Source organism: Actinia tenebrosa, unplaced genomic scaffold, assembly GCF_029948245.1.
Source record: "Actinia tenebrosa isolate PJP-AT-01 unplaced genomic scaffold, QUT_ActTen_1.0 PGA_scaffold0__85_contigs__length_37466705, whole genome shotgun sequence".
NCBI lineage: Eukaryota > Metazoa > Cnidaria > Anthozoa > Actiniaria > Actiniidae > Actinia > Actinia tenebrosa.
The window spans coordinates 699,059-718,650 of record NW_028292569.1 but is presented as its reverse complement, the minus strand read 5'-3'; the positions used below and the strand labels follow the sequence as shown (position 1 = coordinate 718,650).

The 19,592-nt window shown below is 38.1% G+C and overlaps 1 protein-coding gene across 1 annotated transcript in view; it reads right to left on the bottom strand.

Moving 5' to 3' along the window:
- LOC116305176 (cGMP-dependent 3',5'-cyclic phosphodiesterase) overlaps positions 1-17,910 on the bottom strand; it is a 28,364-nt gene extending 10,454 nt beyond the window's left edge. The window contains exons 1-17 of the mRNA XM_031715033.2: positions 17,616-17,910; positions 17,302-17,391; positions 12,026-12,129; positions 11,410-11,525; positions 10,976-11,028; positions 10,833-10,889; positions 10,438-10,522; positions 10,297-10,349; positions 10,026-10,100; positions 9,912-9,944; positions 9,601-9,669; positions 9,270-9,306; positions 8,883-8,985; positions 8,152-8,263; positions 7,657-7,696; positions 7,299-7,362; positions 501-588 (exon numbers count right to left, since the gene is read on the bottom strand). Coding sequence (XP_031570893.2) covers positions 501-588; positions 7,299-7,362; positions 7,657-7,696; positions 8,152-8,263; positions 8,883-8,985; positions 9,270-9,306; positions 9,601-9,669; positions 9,912-9,944; positions 10,026-10,100; positions 10,297-10,349; positions 10,438-10,522; positions 10,833-10,889; positions 10,976-11,028; positions 11,410-11,525; positions 12,026-12,129; positions 17,302-17,391; positions 17,616-17,744 — 1,308 coding nt within the window. The 5' untranslated portion in view covers positions 17,745-17,910. The remainder of the gene's footprint in view (positions 1-500; positions 589-7,298; positions 7,363-7,656; positions 7,697-8,151; positions 8,264-8,882; positions 8,986-9,269; positions 9,307-9,600; positions 9,670-9,911; positions 9,945-10,025; positions 10,101-10,296; positions 10,350-10,437; positions 10,523-10,832; positions 10,890-10,975; positions 11,029-11,409; positions 11,526-12,025; positions 12,130-17,301; positions 17,392-17,615) is intronic.
- Positions 17,911-19,592: the final 1,682 nt, after the last annotated feature.

The window sequence follows — 19,592 nt, the reverse complement described above, 5'->3', positions numbered from 1 at the left end:
TCTTGGTCATTTATTCACTTATCAATTCACATAACCCATCCACGTTTCCATCCTTCCATCCACTCATCCAAAACTCGTCACTGCTAATCACCACCAACAGGGTCAGACTTAAAGCATGTGAAGGTGCCTCTGGCAGCTGCTATACAGTCCATGTATGACCCCAGAGCACAGCTCTAACCAGTTTGAATTAGTTAGGGTTGATTTGTGAGGAGGGGGAAAAACCTAAGGGGCAGAAAACCCCTCGGAAAGAGAACAAATTCACATACTCACATGGGGTGCCTGGGATTCGAACCCCAGACCTCAGAGGTAAGAGGCAAGCATTTTACCACCACTCCATCCTGACTCCCCAATCCATGTTCATCCCCTCCCAACATCCACTCCCCTACCTTCCATGTACCCAAACTGAACCTTGATACTCCATGGATCTGAGTACAAATACCGAAAAAAGTACCATTAGGTACTCTAAAAGGAAATGAAAAACATATAATAAAATATCTGACCTTATGCTTGCCATTTCCAGGGATCTGTCCATCAAACACTTTAGCCACGAGTTCATTGCGTTCACGATCAAGCAAAAACAGCGAGCACCTTAAGAAACAAAACATATTCTCAATATTGTATATTTTACTTGTACACTTAAGCCAGCATTCATTACAAGTGAACTACTAAAAAAGTTGTATTACATGAGTAAGAGTTATTGACAAAACAAGCTTTATCAATAGAATGAGTATCATTAATAATGGCACAAGATAGAAAGGAATTTGAAACTTTGAATCAGAAGGCTCTGCTTGTCAGGATTCTGATCTCAGATTGTTTGTTTTTTATCCTTGCCAGTGTAACCGGCGGCAAGGCGCTCAGCTATGAATCAGATTGCAAGTGGTTTTGACAAAAGAATTTATTGAAAAATTCACACAACTTTACATCGTAGAGAATTCCTTGTCTTGATATGTGCAACGTCTTCAAGAACTTTTACTACACTGATTTAAGCTTAGTTTGGGCCTATTTTTATGGAAAAACCTGCATTCTTAAGACCTTACACATCCTATGCAATGTTGCACGCCCTAGGCGCAAACAGGATGTCCCAAACACGAACTTACGTAAACAAGCGCCAAACCTAGGCATGACTCACTGTAATGTAATTACGTACGGAAATTATTTCTTGCTTACGCATTTTCCACGCAAACAGTTAACTAAAGAATTACATTCCTATGTGTACACGAGGCATTCCTAATTAAAAATATAGATTTATGACTAAATAATTACTGTCCAAAATAGTGTCTTTTGACTCTGTCACACTTGCCCCTCCTTTTTGTTTGCTTCGTCCTCGAGCAAATTCAGGAACAATGATACGCAGGTGGACTCGTCAGTGCTGAAGTGCGGATCTTGGGAGATTATAGAGGTTGCTGTGTTGGCCTGCCGTTGTCCTTGTGGAACGTCGGAGTACAGGTGCAGCCAGTTCTTCCTCAGACGCATCATCACTATCATCATCATCATCAGGTTCAGCTGGTTCTGTCATTGGTTGAAAGGCGATTGTCATTCCTCCAATGTCATCTTCTTCATCTGATGATTCTGGCGATGCAGTACATGTTTGTCTAGACCTGTCAGCTTGCCTGTGTCGTCCTCGTATCTCCAGCATTGGTCTTGGACACACTTGCATTTCTCCTTGACTAACAACTTTATCTCCTCCATGTCCATCAGCTCTTTCAACGACATATGTATTGTTGTCTCTTCGTTCGACGATTTTGTACACTTGGTTGTCCCATTTATCTTGAATCTTGTTTCTTCCTCTGACTTTACGGTTGCGAAGGAGTACTCGCTCTCCAACTTGTAGTGGTTCGGCCAGTGCTCTGCCCTTCTGGTCATGGATCTTCTTTCTGATGGTAGCAGCTTCCTTCAAGTTTTGTGTCACAGTGGTATAAGCTTCTCGTAGACGAGTCTGGTGCTTGGTAATCCATTGCTGGTTGTCTACTGTCACTTGTCTGTCATCATCAGGAAGTAGAATGTCCAAAGGTAGCGTTGCATCTCTACCAAACATCAGGTAGAAGGGTGAGTATCTAGTCGTTGCATGTGGCGTAGCATTATAGGCGTAACATAACTCTTTCAGGTGTTCAGGCCACCTTCTTTTCTTTTCTGCTGGTAGAGTTCTTAGAAGCTCATGTAGTGTACGGTTGAATCTTTCGCACTGCCCATTTCCTTGAGGATGATAGGGGGTTGTCCTTGACTTCTTAATTCCATACACTGCACACAACTCCTTGACTAGTTCTGCCTCAAATGACTTGCCTTGGTCAGAGTGTATTCTTTGGGGGATTCCATACACAAGGAACCATTCTTTAATCAGGGTCTTGACTACGGTTGTAGCTTTCTGATCACGGGTAGGTACAGCAATTGTAAACTTTGTGAACACATCTGTTAACACGAGGACATTTTCTCTTCCATCTGTTGCAGGCTCAAGCAAGGTAAAATCCATCGCTAGCACTTCCAATGGCCTAGTAGCTAGTAGGCTGCCCATCGGCGTCTTGACTGGAAGGTAGGATCCTTTGGCAATGACACATCTTTCACAATTTGAGATCCATTGCTTCACATCTCCTTGCATACCGGGCCACCAACATCTTTTCCTCAAGAGCTGTTCTGTCCTGTCTTGTCCTTGATGTCCACATTGATCGTGCGCACCCTTCAGTACTTGTGATTTCATTGATGTGGGGAGTAGCAGTAACCGAAGCTCACTTCCCTGTCCGACTCCTGTACGGCGGTAGAGAACTCCATGGCTTTCCTCAATCCTGTTCCAGTGACTAAGCAACTTCCTTGTATCCCTTGTCTCTTGTTGGCTTTGCCTTTTACTTGGCCGACGTCCAAGGTTTCGGTAGTGGAGGAGACGACTGATACATGGGTCCTCCTGCTGTAGTCGTTGGATCTCTGTGAGAGGTGTGGTTGGGAATGAGGTTGCTTGCTCCTCCAGCGCACTTGTCTCTGTGTTGCTTATGAACGCTGCTGATACCATCAAATGTTGACGTACCTCTTCTGGTAGGTCTGTAGTATTGGTAGAATAGGCTAGTGTACTTCTTACTTCAACTGTGGTTGGTTCTTCATCTCGGTTGATGCGACTTAGAGCATCTGCATTCTGGTTGTGACGTCCAGGGCGGTACTTGATGGTGAAGTTGAAGTTTGCTAACTCTGCAGCCCACCTCTGCTCCACAGCTTTCAGCTTACTCTTTGACTGTAGGTATGTCAGCGGGTTGTTGTCTGTGTAGACGACAAACTTCGATCCCAGCAGGTACTCCCTGAACTTCTCACATACAGCCCACTTCAAGGCTAGTAGTTCCAGCTTCCTCGATGAGTAGTTCTCCATGTTTCGCTCTCCACCTCTCAGGCCTCGGCTGGCATAAGCGATCACTTTGACTCTTCCGTCCTGTTCTTGGGACAGCACGGCTCCCAATCCTTCGTTGGACGCATCCGTCTCTAGGATGAAGGGCTTGGTGTAGTCCGGGTATGCCAGTACTGGTGCTGAGGTTAGTAGATTCTTTAACTTGTTGAAGCTCTTGTGGCACTCTTCTGTCCACAGTACTCCAATCTGCTTCCGGGTGGTCTTGTTACTTCCTCCGCTCCCGAGCTCAGCAACTAACTTGTGCAGCGGACCTGCCACTTGAGCGAACTTGGGGACAAATCTTCTGTAGTAAGACGCGAAACCAAGGAATGATCGCACATCGCGCACTGTCTGGGGAACTGGCCACTCGTTAACTGCCTTTGTCTTTTCAGGGTCTGTCTCGACACCGTCAGCAGAGACCACGTGCCCCAGGTAGGACACCCGATCTCTGAAGAGTTGACACTTGGTTGGTTCAACCTTTAATCCATGATGCTTCAGCTTACTGAATACCGTTTCCAACCGCTCAAGATGTTCTTCAATGGTGGATGAGAAGACTATGATGTCGTCCAGGTAGACCATCAGGGTGCGAAGTATGTCCTCTCGGAAGACTCCTTGCATCAACCTTTGGAAGGTCGCTGGGGCATTCTGTAGTCCAAACGGCATCCGAGTGTACTGAAACAAACCCATGGGCGTTGTGAACGCAGTCTTGTGCTGATCATCAGGATGGACTTCAACTTGATTGTAGGCTGATGCCAGATCTATGGTGGAAAAGTACTTTGCGCCACGCAGTGCCTCCAGTGATTCCTCTATCCTTGGTAGGGGGTACTGATCACGCTTGGTTTTCTGGTTCAGCTTCCGGTAGTCGACGCACATCCTCAAGGCTCCAGACTTCTTTCGTACAAGCACTATTGGGGAGGCATAGTTACTCTCACTTGGACATATCACTCCTTTTTCTAGCAAGTCTTGTAGATGCTGTTGCACCTCCTGGTATTGGTTTGGAGGAATCCTTCTGTAACGCTCTGTGACAGGCACATCATCGTCTGTGTAGATGCGATGATATGTTGTCTTTGTACAGCCAAGGTCCTCCTTACATGAAGCGAACACCTCTTCATTTCTTTCGAACATCTGGAGAGCTTTCTCCCTCTGAAGTTCCGTTCCGGGGAAATGTTCCAGGGTAATCCCGTGAGGGGGTGTCTGTATCCTTTGCCAACGTACTTTGCCCACAGCTTCCCGTTGGGGTGGCATCTGAGGGTCAGCACTAAGGTTACAGCACACTGTCACCATGTTATTCTCGTGTAGGAACTCCAACTGCTCTCCTCTCTTGACGATCTCTCCCTCTCGCACAATTCCAATCCGCGTCCTCGGCCTTAGCCATATGTCCTTTGCCGTCTGGTTGGCAACTCTGACATAGTAACACGTCTTGGTAGTATCCACGAGAGTACTGGCCACGGTGAGGTTTCCTTCTACTGGTACACCAAGGGGTTCGATCACAGCATCAGTGCCCCATGATGGGCCTGTGACCAAGACATCAGATTCCGTGAAAGCAGGGACCCAGACTTTGTCTGAGCCGGCTACTTTCACGAACCCAGTTTTACGTTTACTCTTCTTCTCTTCATCTTGCAGGATCTGTTGGTATTGGGGCACCTGCCCAAGAACGTTGGTTCCCAGTAGGCCAGGTACCCTCCTCTGCATGACTGTAGTGGCTGCTGTGTCCTTCGTGATGAAGATGCCGCACCCAGGGACCACCACTCCTCCGATCTCTACTGCAGCGACGATATATCCAATGTAAGGGATGTCCAAACCGTTAGCTCCTCGCAGCTGCAGTAATCTTGTTTCAGGGTGTAGGTCTCCTAGGGTTGGCTGTAGCTTTTCCCTGTAGAACGACTCGGTGATGAGGGTAACCATGGAGCCCGTATCCACTAAGCTTTTCACAGGTACTCCGCCAATCCTCGCCACCACTGTGGGACTTGTCCCGACAAACTTTTCGTTCTGAAAAAGAGAATTAGAGCCACTACAGTTCCTCTCCACGGCGTGGCTCACTGCCGTGGAGAGCTGGAGTTTGACTCCTTCTGTGGTGCTGCTGGTGCCTTGTCTTTCAGGGGCTTTGGGCAGTTCGGCCGAAGATGTCCAAGCTCGTGGCAGTTGTAACATCTCCTCGGACCACGTGGGGGACTTCGTGGTGGTGATGGGCTTGCTAACTTCATGGTAAGTTGGGTTAGCAGCTTCTGCTGCTCATCCAGCAATTTTTGTTGCTGCATGAGCCTCTCCACCAGGGCCTTCTGTCCTGCTGTAAGCTCTTGGATGGCATTTACTTGGTTGCTCTCCACCAACACCTCCTTGGCCGCTGCACGGCGATGTGCTCCTCTATCTGTGTCTTCCGAGCTACGATAGGCCTCTTGCCTCACCTCGTTGAAGGTCTTCTCGGGATGTTCTCTGATATAGCGCTTGAGATCCCTGCGCAACAGGTTGTCACGCAAGTTCTCAACGAATGTGTCTCTGAGGTTCTGGTCCTTGTTTTCCAGAGCTCCTACGTGTACTCTGGTTATGTGCTCCGCCATTGACATCAGGGCATGGGCAAAGTCCTGGATGGGCTCCCTGTCACCTTGTTTTCTGGCGAAAAACCTCTGGAGAAGCTGGGTCTTGGTGAGCTTCTCTCCGAAGACGTCTCTCAGAATCCTGAAGAAACCCTCCGGGTCTGTCCAGTCATCCGCAGGCCTTAGTCGAACTTCATCTCGAGCCGCTCCTTCTAAGCTATGGTACAGGAAATCCACCGCCTCTTGATCAGTTAACTTCTGGGCAGCCACAGACCTCTGTGCATCCGCTATCCAGTCTTCAAGCACCTTGTCGTCTCTGCCACCAGCATACTTTCTCAGCTTCTTCTCCCTTGGCACTGTCACTTGTACCACTGGTGCAGGAACAGGTTGGGCAGGGGGTCCTCCTTCAGCCTGCATGCCATCCAGCTGTGCCTTGAGTGCAGCCAATTGCTCTGTGAGTGCAGCCACAGCTTCTTCTGCCATGATTTCAGTCTCGTTCCCGTTTGTAAATAATCAATAACTACTAATGTCAACTTTCTTGCAATCCCACTTCTGACACCAAAAATGTAACCGGCGGCAAGGCGCTCAGCTATGAATCAGATTGCAAGTGGTTTTGACAAAAGAATTTATTGAAAAATTCACACAACTTTACATCGTAGAGAATTCCTTGTCTTGATATGTGCAACGTCTTCAAGAACTTTTACTACACTGATTTAAGCTTAGTTTGGGCCTATTTTTATGGAAAAACCTGCATTCTTAAGACCTTACACATCCTATGCAATGTTGCACGCCCTAGGCGCAAACAGGATGTCCCAAACACGAACTTACGTAAACAAGCGCCAAACCTAGGCATGACTCACTGTAATGTAATTACGTACGGAAATTATTTCTTGCTTACGCATTTTCCACGCAAACAGTTAACTAAAGAATTACATTCCTATGTGTACACGAGGCATTCCTAATTAAAAATATAGATTTATGACTAAATAATTACTGTCCAAAATAGTGTCTTTTGACTCTGTCACACCAGCTAGTCATATAATAAATATGGAAAAAAAGTAATGGAATTTAACAGTCCATGATGGACTAACAGGTTTGGCAACCCACTTAATACGGCTACCTATAGATCAAATTATAGTTCAGAAGTTCATTTTTATGGAGGGAGTAAAAACTGGAAAATCCGGAGAAAAACCCTTTAAGCACAGGAGAACCAACAAGCAACTCTACTCACATGCGATGCCGAGCCCAGTGGGAATCGAACCCAGGGCGCCTTTGTGAGAGTCGATTGCTCTTACTGCTATGCCACCCATACTTCCCAACGTGTTATGTTTATACTCCAGCTGGCTGTTGTGAATGTCAGCACAAAAAGCAGTGGAGTGATATATAACTTTAATTATACCAACCTCTCTGCATTGGTCAAATTTCTGGCTTCTGTCATGATCTCATTCAAAAGGACACTAACATCATCTGACAGTCAAGATACAGTAGATATCAAAATAAGAATCAAGAGTTGCATGCTTCTCCTCCTCAATTTATCAAATAATCAACCCCAAGGGGTTTCCTTAATAAACTAGCCAGAGAGTCAAAGTAAACATTCTACACATTACTGAGCTGATCCTTAAGTAAGGAAACCCCTGAACATCAGTCAATCAATCAATCCATTTAATATTAAGTGTCAACCTTCTAGGAAGTTCAGGCATTACTAGTTTAGGTATTAAAGTATAAGCAACTATTATTTTTTTCAATGATGACATAGCTTACCAACATGGGTGAAGAGGTTCTTTGCCACTTTAAGAAGATTCTTAATATGGAGAAAAATATTATTAGCTTATCAAAAACAAAGCTAAATTTCCACCAAAGCTAGACAAGTATTCGTGAGATTTACTAAATTTGCTTGAGTGAAAATAAAAGTATGTATGAAAACATTTAGTCCAACATTGAATTGGAGGAACTATTGCTTGGGGTCACTCCTACAAATACAGGAAAGGTCTTTAATTAAAGAGGTGATTTCACAGAGCAATTTACTTTGTAACTCATCTCACAACGACAACATGAGATAAGTTGCATCTGCAGCATGTAACCTACAGCGAAATTTGAAAAGATGTTGTGAGACAAGTTGTTTTATTGTTGCACCGTGTATTACTCTAGCAATTTGTGTCACAATTCTGTTGCAAGAGGAATTGCAGAAAGAATTTCTCTGTGTAATCACCTTCAGGCCTACTGACTCTATGTATCAAAACTTCCCCATGTACCAACCTCTTGCTGTCTCTTTATGACCATTTCTTTCTCCCATTCCAATGAATTGTCCAGAAAACCAGCAATGTGGCTGCAACAGAACTTGAGATTGGACTCATCTGCTGCTGTAAACCTGCAAAAATGCTTTGTATTAATCCTACATTATTCACATTCTAATTCAGACGATAGTCATAGTGGTGCACTTTGGTCTAGTCTGGGATCATACAGTTATTTCAAAGAAGGTAGGTGAAGGTTTTGTTGCTTGTTGCATGCCAAGACCAAAATGCACTATACACACATACATAAACTTTATTAACATGTCAAACTTCTAGCATGCCAGAAGTAGCACACTAATCGGGGACACTATCATGGCTGATGTGAATGCTATAAGTGAAAGGTCACAACGATATGGAATTTCAAAAGTATGACTGACTATAATAAGTATAATGTCCCGTAGCTGGTAGTGAAGACAAATTAGAGATTGCAAGGAAAAGGGGCAGTGGAGGGAATCATCACTAAGAAAGAGGGACTTCCAATGGAAAATATAGCAAACTACTATATACAAGTCTACATGAGCGCAAGAAAAATTTATCCATAATTATAGCAAAGTGTGTGTGTGTGTGTGTTTGGGGAGGATAGGGAAGTTGGGGACTATAGCCCCCCAAACCCCTCCCTCTCAGCAGCCCCTGGATTATCATCTTTACTAGTTCTACTGCCCATGATCTGCCATCTTGGATAAAAAATAAATTTACCTATTAGCTGGAAGTTCTTTATTAAAAGCACAGACCAGAGCTATAACTTCATTAGACTCTTTGCTCACAACAGGTGCACAGAGTAGGGACTGAACATAATGATCTGTTTAAAAACAAGAAGAAAAGGTATCAGCTATGTTATGACTTTGAATCTAATTCTTTGATTCCTATCAAACAAGATTCCAAATCAGGATGGAGGTGTAGTCATTTGAATGAACTTTATTTTAAGAAGATTTAAAAAGCATTTACAAAAATGTATTGCTAAATTTTCCACTGGGTAATTAATAGGCAATATTATACTCTCTTTGCAACTAGTACGACAATGTTAAATGGCAAGGTATCAGTTTCGTCTAATACTCACAGTCAATAGAATAGTTAAAGCCTTACCTGTAATTCTTACTAAGTCATGTCTTTCTTTCGTATCCTGACAACAAGACACATAAGATTAATAAAAATCAAGTCATAACACTTTTACTTAATAAGGGTAATTATATATAAATATAAAGAATAATGATAAAAACGTCATAGCCCTCTATTAATGCCTTGGTCCATTATAAAGTAAAACAACATCAAATAATATGAATAATTTTCAGCATGATAGTGATAATAGAGGCTGTAGTAATATTAATTAATATATTATAATATAGCTTTGTAGCTATCCTCTGGTCCATGATATATTTAAGTCTAATACACTGTGAGCATGGTTTTGTCAGCTCACCTTAGTTATATTACAAACAGAATATAAACTCTTGGATTTGATGGGTTCTTCAAAGATACTACCATCCACCTATGAATAGCAGAGATAAAAATACTAAATAAAGATAAAAAACAAACGATTATGAGCCCTGTATGTATAGAGGAGTGTCATGATGGGAAAAATGAAATGGTTGAAATGTCTGCTGTGTCATCCCTATATAGAATTAATATCATAGAAGATGCAAAGATATCTATAATTATAAAGTATTGCTAATATAGAAAAGGAAACTTCTTGAAGTATAGTAAGATACTTCATTATACAACTATACTTGCCTCAATCCTCTTTTCTTCCTTTTCTGATTCAAACTGCAAGAAATGATAATTATAAGCACTAGGATTATTTATCTTATAAAATGGCCAGTACTAACAACACAGCAGGTTCATTACCTTGTTGTAAAGCTCCCCTGAAGCTTGATCTAATATTAATAAAACAGCTGACTCTGAGTTTATTTCATCTTTGACCTGGTAAAAAAATAAGTGGAAGTATAAGGAATGAATAAATGAATAAATGAATGAATGAATAAATGAATAAATAAATAAATGAATAAATGATTTGAATGAATGAATGAATGAATGAATAATGAAAAAAATGGATGAATGGATGAATGAATGAATGAATAAATAGTTGTTACAATACTGCCAGATACATTATACTTACAAAAGAGCACAAATTTTTTGAAAATGTTTCTAACCCAGTTTCTATTGATTTAGCTGAAATTAAATGCAAAATATTTAAAAAAATAAATATTAACATGATTACACGTAACAATAATTAGTAAAAGAGATGATAGATATTTACCAAAAGTATTAAGAAAAGTATTTTGTCTGTTAAAATACTCCATACTTTTTCTTCTGTCCAGAACTTGGTTGAGACAATTAATAATCTGAAGTGAATAAAACAGTTTAGAAAATAGAACAAGCAATCTGGAGACAGCATTGTCGGCTGCCTGTCAATGGACAATGTCTGGCTAAAACTGGCACTTATCTGGCCAACCACCTCTATGGCCAGCCATTTCGACTGGCGATGGGATGTTATTATTTGTAGCCCTCTGACAGCTACAATTCTATGCTGACACACAGTGGTTGTAAAATATGAGTTTTTCCCCATCTCCCCTTGTGTTGACATTTAACAGAATAGATTTGAAAAATCTTGAAGTGGCACATTTCTTGGTAAGTGTTTATCAGAAGCAGTACCTGATTTTCTGCAAAGTCCTGACAAGCTTCTAATTCTTCTGTATATGAACATACCGTCTGTAAGAAATAGAAAATATTCCACCTTCAGGGATCTTTAAATTTAAATTTAAAGTTAAATTTACTGATCTCTTTTGAATACTTACAACTATAACCATACAAACTTGGCCATCTTCATTTAATAGTGGAGACAGCATTACTAAGTAGAATCAGAAAAATTTGATGTGAGCTTCACACATCAATATAAAGATTTTGAGTGAGACGTCATTTGAATGGAAAAACTAATTCTTGGTCCGAACTGAAAAAAGTTTTAATATGAAAGTGTTTTTTATTTCTTTACATATTCTTTATGACAGGATTTGTTGTCCAAAGTTCTAATTGTTTTAGGTAGAGGTTAAATCAATGACAACATCTTTTGATTTATTCTGACTAGTGGTTTGTGTGAGCAGTAGGACCCAGAATTGGTCACCATCTGAGTTAATCTTATAACTATAGTATGAATGTGCATGAACTAATACAAACTTATAGGGAAGAAAACAAATGGAAAGAGACGAAAGAAGATCAAATATTTAGGACTTACCTTGTTGATTATTATTATCATAATTTAAGGTTGTTGCTAATGGCATTAGAACTGTAAGTGGATCATCACTAGGGAGATCACTCATTAGCAGTCTCTTCTTTTCCAGAAGGACTTGTCTACAAAACAAGAACACTATTATTCAGCACTATTACTCCAGTTTTAACCTGTTATATTCATTTTAGTACACAATTAAACAAATTCGATGGGCAACAAATTTATAGAAAGGTAAATTATAGAAATTATGTATCAAATTTTAGTTTTAAAGGGAAATTATTAAACCTTTAGATCTTATACAAACTGAAAACCTTTACATATCAAGTCATCAAGTTTTTAGTTTTCAATGTTCAAGAAGTTCTTGTATTGGGATATTTAACCTCCATTACCACTCTTTTCACTGTTACACGCTGATCAAGACAACAGTGGCAACAGAGAATAAAGGCAATACACTGCTGCCAATCAGAGAATATAAAAGTACCGATCAATTTATTTGATTGATGGAAGTTCACCTTCCCTTTCACCACCCCTGGATCCGACCTGATTTACAAGGTCCATAATAAAGTTGAAAAGCCAGGATTGGTCTAGGTTTTGCCAGGCTTCAAGTATTTATGCTTTATACCTTGAAACACCCTTTTTAGGTAGCCGAGGTACGTTAATGACATCTTGGCCCAGGGCTTCTAGTTCATCACTTTCAGGATTAAATATAAATACTATAATATCAAGCTGAAAAGAAATGTAGAAAAGAAAATCATGAATAATCATGAATACTGGGAATACATTGATGCCATATATTGATAAATGTAGGGGGACGAAAGAAAAGAAATGATGGATTAGTGGATGGATGGATGGATGGAATGTATGGAATGATGGATTAGTGGATTGATGAATGGATGGAATGATGGATTGATGGATTAGTGGATGGGTGAACGGATGGATGAATGGAAGTTTGTCTTATTTACTGATTTGGTGCAAGGAAATTTTCTTTATTTTTGGCAAGAGTAAAATGGAACAAACGAATGAAAAAATGGACTAACAGAATGGGAAGCAGACAACGGAAGATGGATAGATGGATGGAATGATGGATTGATGGATTAGAGGGTGGTTGGATGGATGAATGGATGGATGGATGGAATAGATGGATGAAATGATGAAATGATGGATGTATTGGTGGACGGAAGGATGGATGGATGGAGTAATGGAATGATAGATTGTTGGGTGGATGGTTGGGCAAATTGAATGGATAGGAGAAAATGATGAATAAATTAATAATGAAAATAGAATGGGATAGGAGATTGATAAATGGAGTAAGGGGAAGGGAAGAGTAGATAAATGGAAGTAAGGATGAAATGTCGGGTAGGGGATTGGATAGAGGGATGAAATGAAATTGGTATGGTAGTTGAATAAATACATGAGACGGGATTTGAGGAATGAAAATCTCCATGGATTAAGAAATGAAAGAATAAAATAAATGATTTATCCACCAAACGAAACAAATAATTGAAATAAAGTGAATGGTTAAATTTACAGGAAAAATAAACTGCTAAATGAATCAAACAAACAGGATGGTCTTACTGAAAAAATAGCAATAAAGTAAAGCCTAAAACCTAGGAAATACCATCTAGTTATAAAAATATTAGTATTTGATGGATTGCATGAAGAATTACAATATTTGACTTGGAGTATGCTGTTATCTCTTATGAATAATGATGAAAATGAATTACACATATCTTGAACATGTCAGATTCTTGGACACAATTCTAGATTACAATCTTAGTCCATTAAAACATACTTAAATACAAAGAAGCAATAAGTAGATGAAGTCAGCATAAATATTTTTGAAAAATTATGTCAAATTCTTACTACAGGATGATAAAGTTATTGATCATTTTTCATTTAATATATGATAAACGGAAGTAATATTTCTATCACGCCAAAATGATTTTGTCTTTACATTTTTAGGAAAAGATAAAAATGCATTATTATCAACCACTAGTAACAAGACATTATGCTATCTTATAAAAGCTACGAGTACTTTGTTCAAATCAAAGCAATTCTTTTCTCAAAATATAGCATTGATTGAAATGAAAATGTTTTTTTATAAATTAAATTTACCTGTGCCCACATACCCAATTTCAATTCAAAGGGATATAATCATAATTACATTTAAGGCTTAAAATTTTCTTTGCAAGTTATTGGCATTAAACAGTAAACAGACCTATTAGGCTAGCTTAAGGTTAAACTTTTATCTTAGTCAAATAATCCTTTATTTTTTCTTTGAAAGAAAATAAATAAAATAAATGGCTTGTGTGTAATGAGGATAGTGTATGCAGGTGATACTAGTACGACATAATTAATTCATGAAAAAAACTAAATTGATGTTACTTTTTATTAAGGAAGGAAAATATAAAGACCAAGAAAAAAATAACAGTAATAATAAATATTAAAGATTTAATGTAAAATGTAAAAGAAATAATAAAAATGAATAAGATCTAGTATGATTTATTTATTTATGCTCCTGTTTAGTAATATACTATTTTGATAGTAATAGTAATAATAATAATAATGATAATAATAATGATAATAATAACAATTAAGAGAGAATTCTAATCATATTCAAGCAGTAAACGCCAAAAACTATTTTCTTAAAGAAAGGCTGTTGTACAAGGCTAAAATCTTGTTATTCAGAAAGTTTAACTTGTTTGGAAGTGGAGCATGACCGTTGAAAGAGAAATCAAAGTGTTAATCCAAAGCAATAATTTTATTCGAAAACGAGGTTTTGGCCTTCATTCGCTTATTTCCCATGTATTTTCTATAAAAAAGCCTGACAAAGTAACATTCTAACACAAATGGAACAAAACATCTTTGTACAATTGAAAATACCGCTTCAAACAGTTATTTTATCATAGTACATCAGTTTCTAACTGTTTAAAAAAGGTTTTGAGTGTTAACCCAAAATGAAAATTGGGATCAAAACTCATACGAAAGTCTAGTTTTGGGTGCTTTTTGCCATTATTGCTCATTATTGAAAAAAATTTCCTCTTCATAAGTAAGTTTAGTATTAAATCATTTAATGATAGTAATAATAATTATCATAATTTAAGTGGGTGAAAAAATTTAACATGAATACTGGCTACAATGTTTCTCCAATTTTACTCACACGCACTTCTTATACCACTACTAATACTACTACATTCAATATTGTATGTGTATAACTCAACATGGTTCTAATGTTTCCCTGTCAGAAATGTCTTGGGCACATGTTTTTTTTCTTAAATTTGCCTATCAGAGTAATATCAATACTAATGTGTCTTCTTTTTCTCTAATTTATTGGTAAAAAAAATTGATTTGTAAGGATTTAGCAACTGGTCTAAAATTGGAATGCATTATTGTTCAAACAAACGAGCAAGAAATTAATTGACATGCCTTAGAGGTAAAACAAACAATTTTAAAATAAAAACTTGTTAATAAGAAAACATTGGAAGAACATGATTAATTTAAAGAATCAAAGTTTCATTAAACCATTTCTCTTTTAAAGAAAAGAAAAGAACAAGTAACTCGTGGTTTATATCATCTTGATGGCCAACTAATGAATAGCACGTTCAAGAAATGTGTGATTTGTGGGTGCTTTACGTTTCTAAGAACCCTCCTCAAATCCTTTGAATTATTAGCACCTTTGCTGAGCAAAGCACTTTAATCACTTTTATTATAGCATAAGTTTAAAAAAGACGCAAATCAAAATAAATAATTTAGTAATTTACATGGATATTTGCAACAAGAGTGAGCAAAATGAGATATTTTCTTTCATCTTTACTTGTGAACATTGAGTGATTCCAGCAATTTTGGAAAGTAGAACAGAAATCTTAATCCAATAGGGACAGTATTATTTCAAGTACTTGATGAATGGAAGCTAAAATGCTGTTAAATTGAGAGATTTATTATATTTGCCTTTCCTTGTACTACATTTATAATGAGCCTTTAGACTTCCTAATGGCTATGCAAATCCATTTTCGTAAATGCAAGCTTCAATAATTGAAGATCAACTGACACTTTCATGAAAGGCAGTTTAAGGGCATTATATTGGGAAGTTCCTTAAGGATTGAAATCTCATGTCTTCTGATGGCAAACTGTCTGACCTGCCGTCAGTCAGCTAATGGTAAATACACCTACTAATAGACATAAGACAATTTAAAAATTAACAGACACCAAAACAATGTCTTTGAATACCAATTATTATAGATTTGATTGACTTTGATAAAAAATAAAAGATCTTTGAATATTTCAAAATTAATAGACATGACTAGGTGTGACAATTAATACATAAGTCTGACAATAAATATTTCGAAAAGTCATGCAATGGTTTAGCCAACTTAAGTTTTAGATTCAGCGACTTCAAACCTTGAGGGAAATGCAGGCTTAGTTAGTTATTTAGTCCTATTACCCAACTCTTCTTAATGGGTTGAATGGGATTTTGAATCAAGACTTTTGCATATTAATCACATGAAAGGGGCATGCCAAACACCGAAAACCCCAAACACCTCGAGGGATGTTTTGAGATTTTCAATGTACATGGTTACCTCAAGGTACCATTCTTGATATTTCATTGCTAGCACTTGACAACAAGGACACAAGTATGATTTGTGGTGAGATAGGAGACAGAGTGAGCCCCTAATTACAGTAAATCTTGCTGAAATAAGAAAAAACATCTACATCAAAATTGTTTTGTCTTTCTGATATAAAGATCTTTTAGAGTCGCATAATTTGTGTTGAAAATGGTAAGCAAATGAGGAACTCCTAAGAAAAGGATAGTCTTCCAAAAACCAATAAAATTAATAGGATATTGAGTTTTGTTTTGAAAAACAATATATGTGGAAAGCGACATGAAAAAAAAACCCCGGAAAGCCACGATTTCGAGATTCAAGATGAAGAATGAAATATCCAGCTACACAAAAAAATAAAATATTGCTTGCTCTCACGGGGGGGATTTCAATTTGCTACCATACATCTGAAACTAAAAAGGAAAGAATGATTAGCGGTATTCGTAGCATTATATTAACTTCCATGATAGATCTACCGAGATTTGGACCAATACTGCATTGAGTAACTTGTTAGTTTTTGTAATATCAGCTGGTACCAGGATTAAAGTATTTTATTTGTCGTGCTCACATGTCAATATTTCTTAGCACTTGTTCAAACTAAAACCCCAACGCTTATTATTATTTATTTCCAATGACCGTCAGATTAAGAAATTCTCTCATTTCGAGGATTAGGTTATTTTTCTCAACCTCTAAGTATTACTAATGGTGAATTCTTGGAGTTATTGTCGCCTTGCTGCGACTAAACAAAATATTTCTGCGCGAAAACAGTACAGAAACAATAATTAGTATAACGAGAGTGTCCTACGAAAAAAAAGTAAATAGTACAGTTTGACACGCTTTTCAATACAAGATACTTTTGTTGGTGCGAAAAATACTGTTATCGATTGAAAGGCAGACACAGTAAAATTTTAATTGCATGCTGCTGAGAGATAGATCTAGGAAATTAGGAACAGAAATTGATATTTGGAAAATATCGGACGTAAAGGAAACAAAACAACAAGATGAAAAGGAGTTTCCTTGACAAATTGACTCGTAGTTCCGCAGAATTTCGGTAAGCCAGCTAAATCAAGCAGGAAAACGGGTTTTAAAAAAATAAAAAGAGATTATTCGAAGATAGAGTAGCTGGTCTTGCTGGTTGTATCTTAATAATTACAATAAAATGACTGTCAATAGTAAAGTAATCAGAGCGTAGAAGTGTGTGTGACAACTACCACTTTACATCTCAAAAAGACAACAACTACATACGCGAACGACAAGTAAACACAGCTCTTGAGCAATATGCATAAAAAATATTACTCACAGCCTCAGGTAGCAGGCAGTGAAGAAGCGCTTCTGCCGATATCGTAAATGAAAGAAGATCTTTTGCCGTCCAAAGACCTGCCAGAGCATCCTAGAAAAAAAAGAGAGAGAAAGACAACATAAGCTAATGTTTTAGGTTGAACCGCCAAACCAACACAATACTCAAAGTGTAAAACTGTACAGACGACAAAGCCACAACTTCAATGAATCGTAAAGATTGGAGCTGAAGGTTCGACGTCTTTATGACTAAATAACTCGAGCGGAGAAATTTGGTTTAATGCGCTTGCAGGGAGCAGAGCCAAAAACGTCTCTAACCTGAGCTTGACTTGTCAGCCATACTCCTCGGCTCTCCTCCTTCCCAGAAACATTTAAAGCTAAAGCCTTGAGCTTCTTCGACAGGTAGAGCAGAGCAGACACGATCATCTGGTGGAACACAAGCACCATAATGGCACAAAGTAAACTTTGTACACGAGTTTAAAAACGTCCAAGAAGAGTGATTTTTTAAGTGAACGTGGATCAAGAGATTACTTTAGTCACTCACTTCCAGCCAACAAACCCGCGCTAATGTTTGCATCCAGCCCCCAAATATGGGCATCGAGAATTAAAATCCTCCAACATGATTGGTTAATCCGTTTTGAACTCAACTGTCCACCCCTCCCCCTATCTTTATTCATCCATCGTTAAGCTTCCTAACTTTGAAATTTTTAAAATACATTAAATATACACTAGACACTCTACATAATTTGTATCTCATATGTGAATTTTTTTTACCAGCTTAAGTTTATACCTTTGAAAATAAATTGAATTTTGACTGAACGGATATCACTACTGATCAATGTCAAAATGGACATTTTTTGGGCCTACCAAGGACACCGAGAGGCTGGCACGTTGAATCTCATTTTGTTGAAGAAATATTTTACGCTTTCTTTAAGTGGCCCGACAACCTGGGAGTTGAGGTCTGCAGTGCTCTCTTATTATACACGTCTATGTTTTTGATCAATACACTTGCCAAGAATTACAGGAAGTCATATACATTTTAACACCTCTGATGCCGAAAGTCAAATATTCCATCAGTTTTCAATAGAGACAATTTACTAAGAAGTTTTCTAAAACAAACATTTTAATAAAGACAAGTTTTTTCATGTGTTTGTCGTATTTTTGATAATGTTAGGTTTCAAATGACAATGTTAATTACTGAACTTTTGACACCCAAATGTATCTTTTAGGTCAGTCTGACCGTTCAATAATTCAAAATAATATTTTCCTTACCCAATATCAATTTGAGAGAGACAAGTCAAGAAGCTGAAAAAGATTAGACAATAATAGTTGCAGTTTGAATCGAAGTGGCGAAAATAATATATTTTTTAAATTTTAGCGTGACGAGACCGACAGGACATGATATGACGTCATATACCGTGGAAGTTCCGATTGAGGCGCGCAGTGCATAATGTAAATCAATCAAGTAATTTTTGGTGGTAAACAGGAGAATAGTAAATCAGTTCGGCCTAGTTGTTGTTATTATTTGTGATATATTCAGTAAGAAAGTGTGGTCTTTAAATGAAACTTTAAAATAATGATAAATTCGTAAAGCGGAAATTTTCTAATCATCATAGTGACTAGTAACCGTATAATCATCATGATCATCGCCTCCAAACTACTAGAACAATAATGTGTGCGTGCAAACAGAAGATCACCCAGAAATTACAAAAGCAAAGCATCTTTAAGTCGTCTTTCAAAAGAAACAAAAAAATGTCAAGAAAGGTCTTAATTGACATGTACAGGTGGTTTGAGATCTAATGGATAAAATAGGATCATGTAAATTTGTAAAATGATAGAAGCATTGGTGTAAGAGTTTCCCACAAATGGCCGACGCAGTGGGGATCCAAGGGGTGGTCTCAGGGCCTGGGGGCCGGCCTTGACCCTCCTTCTTTAATATGTTACCCCTATGATCACATTTTCTAGCATTATAGGTTGGTTAGTATAAACATTGAATATTATTAATTGCTAGGGACGGGGATCTTCTTGATTTTGTGACACCCCCTATTCAAAATTCTAGATCCACCCATGCAACTAAACTAAACTAAACTAAACTAAACTAAACTAAACTAAACTAAACTAAACTAAACTAAACTAAACTAAACTAAACTAAACTAAGCTAAGCTAAGCTAAGCTAAACTAAACTAAACTAAACTAAACTAAACTAAGCTAAACTAAACTAAACTAAACTAAACTAAACTAAACTAAACTAAGCTAAACTAAACTAAACTAAACTAAACTAAACTAAACTAAACT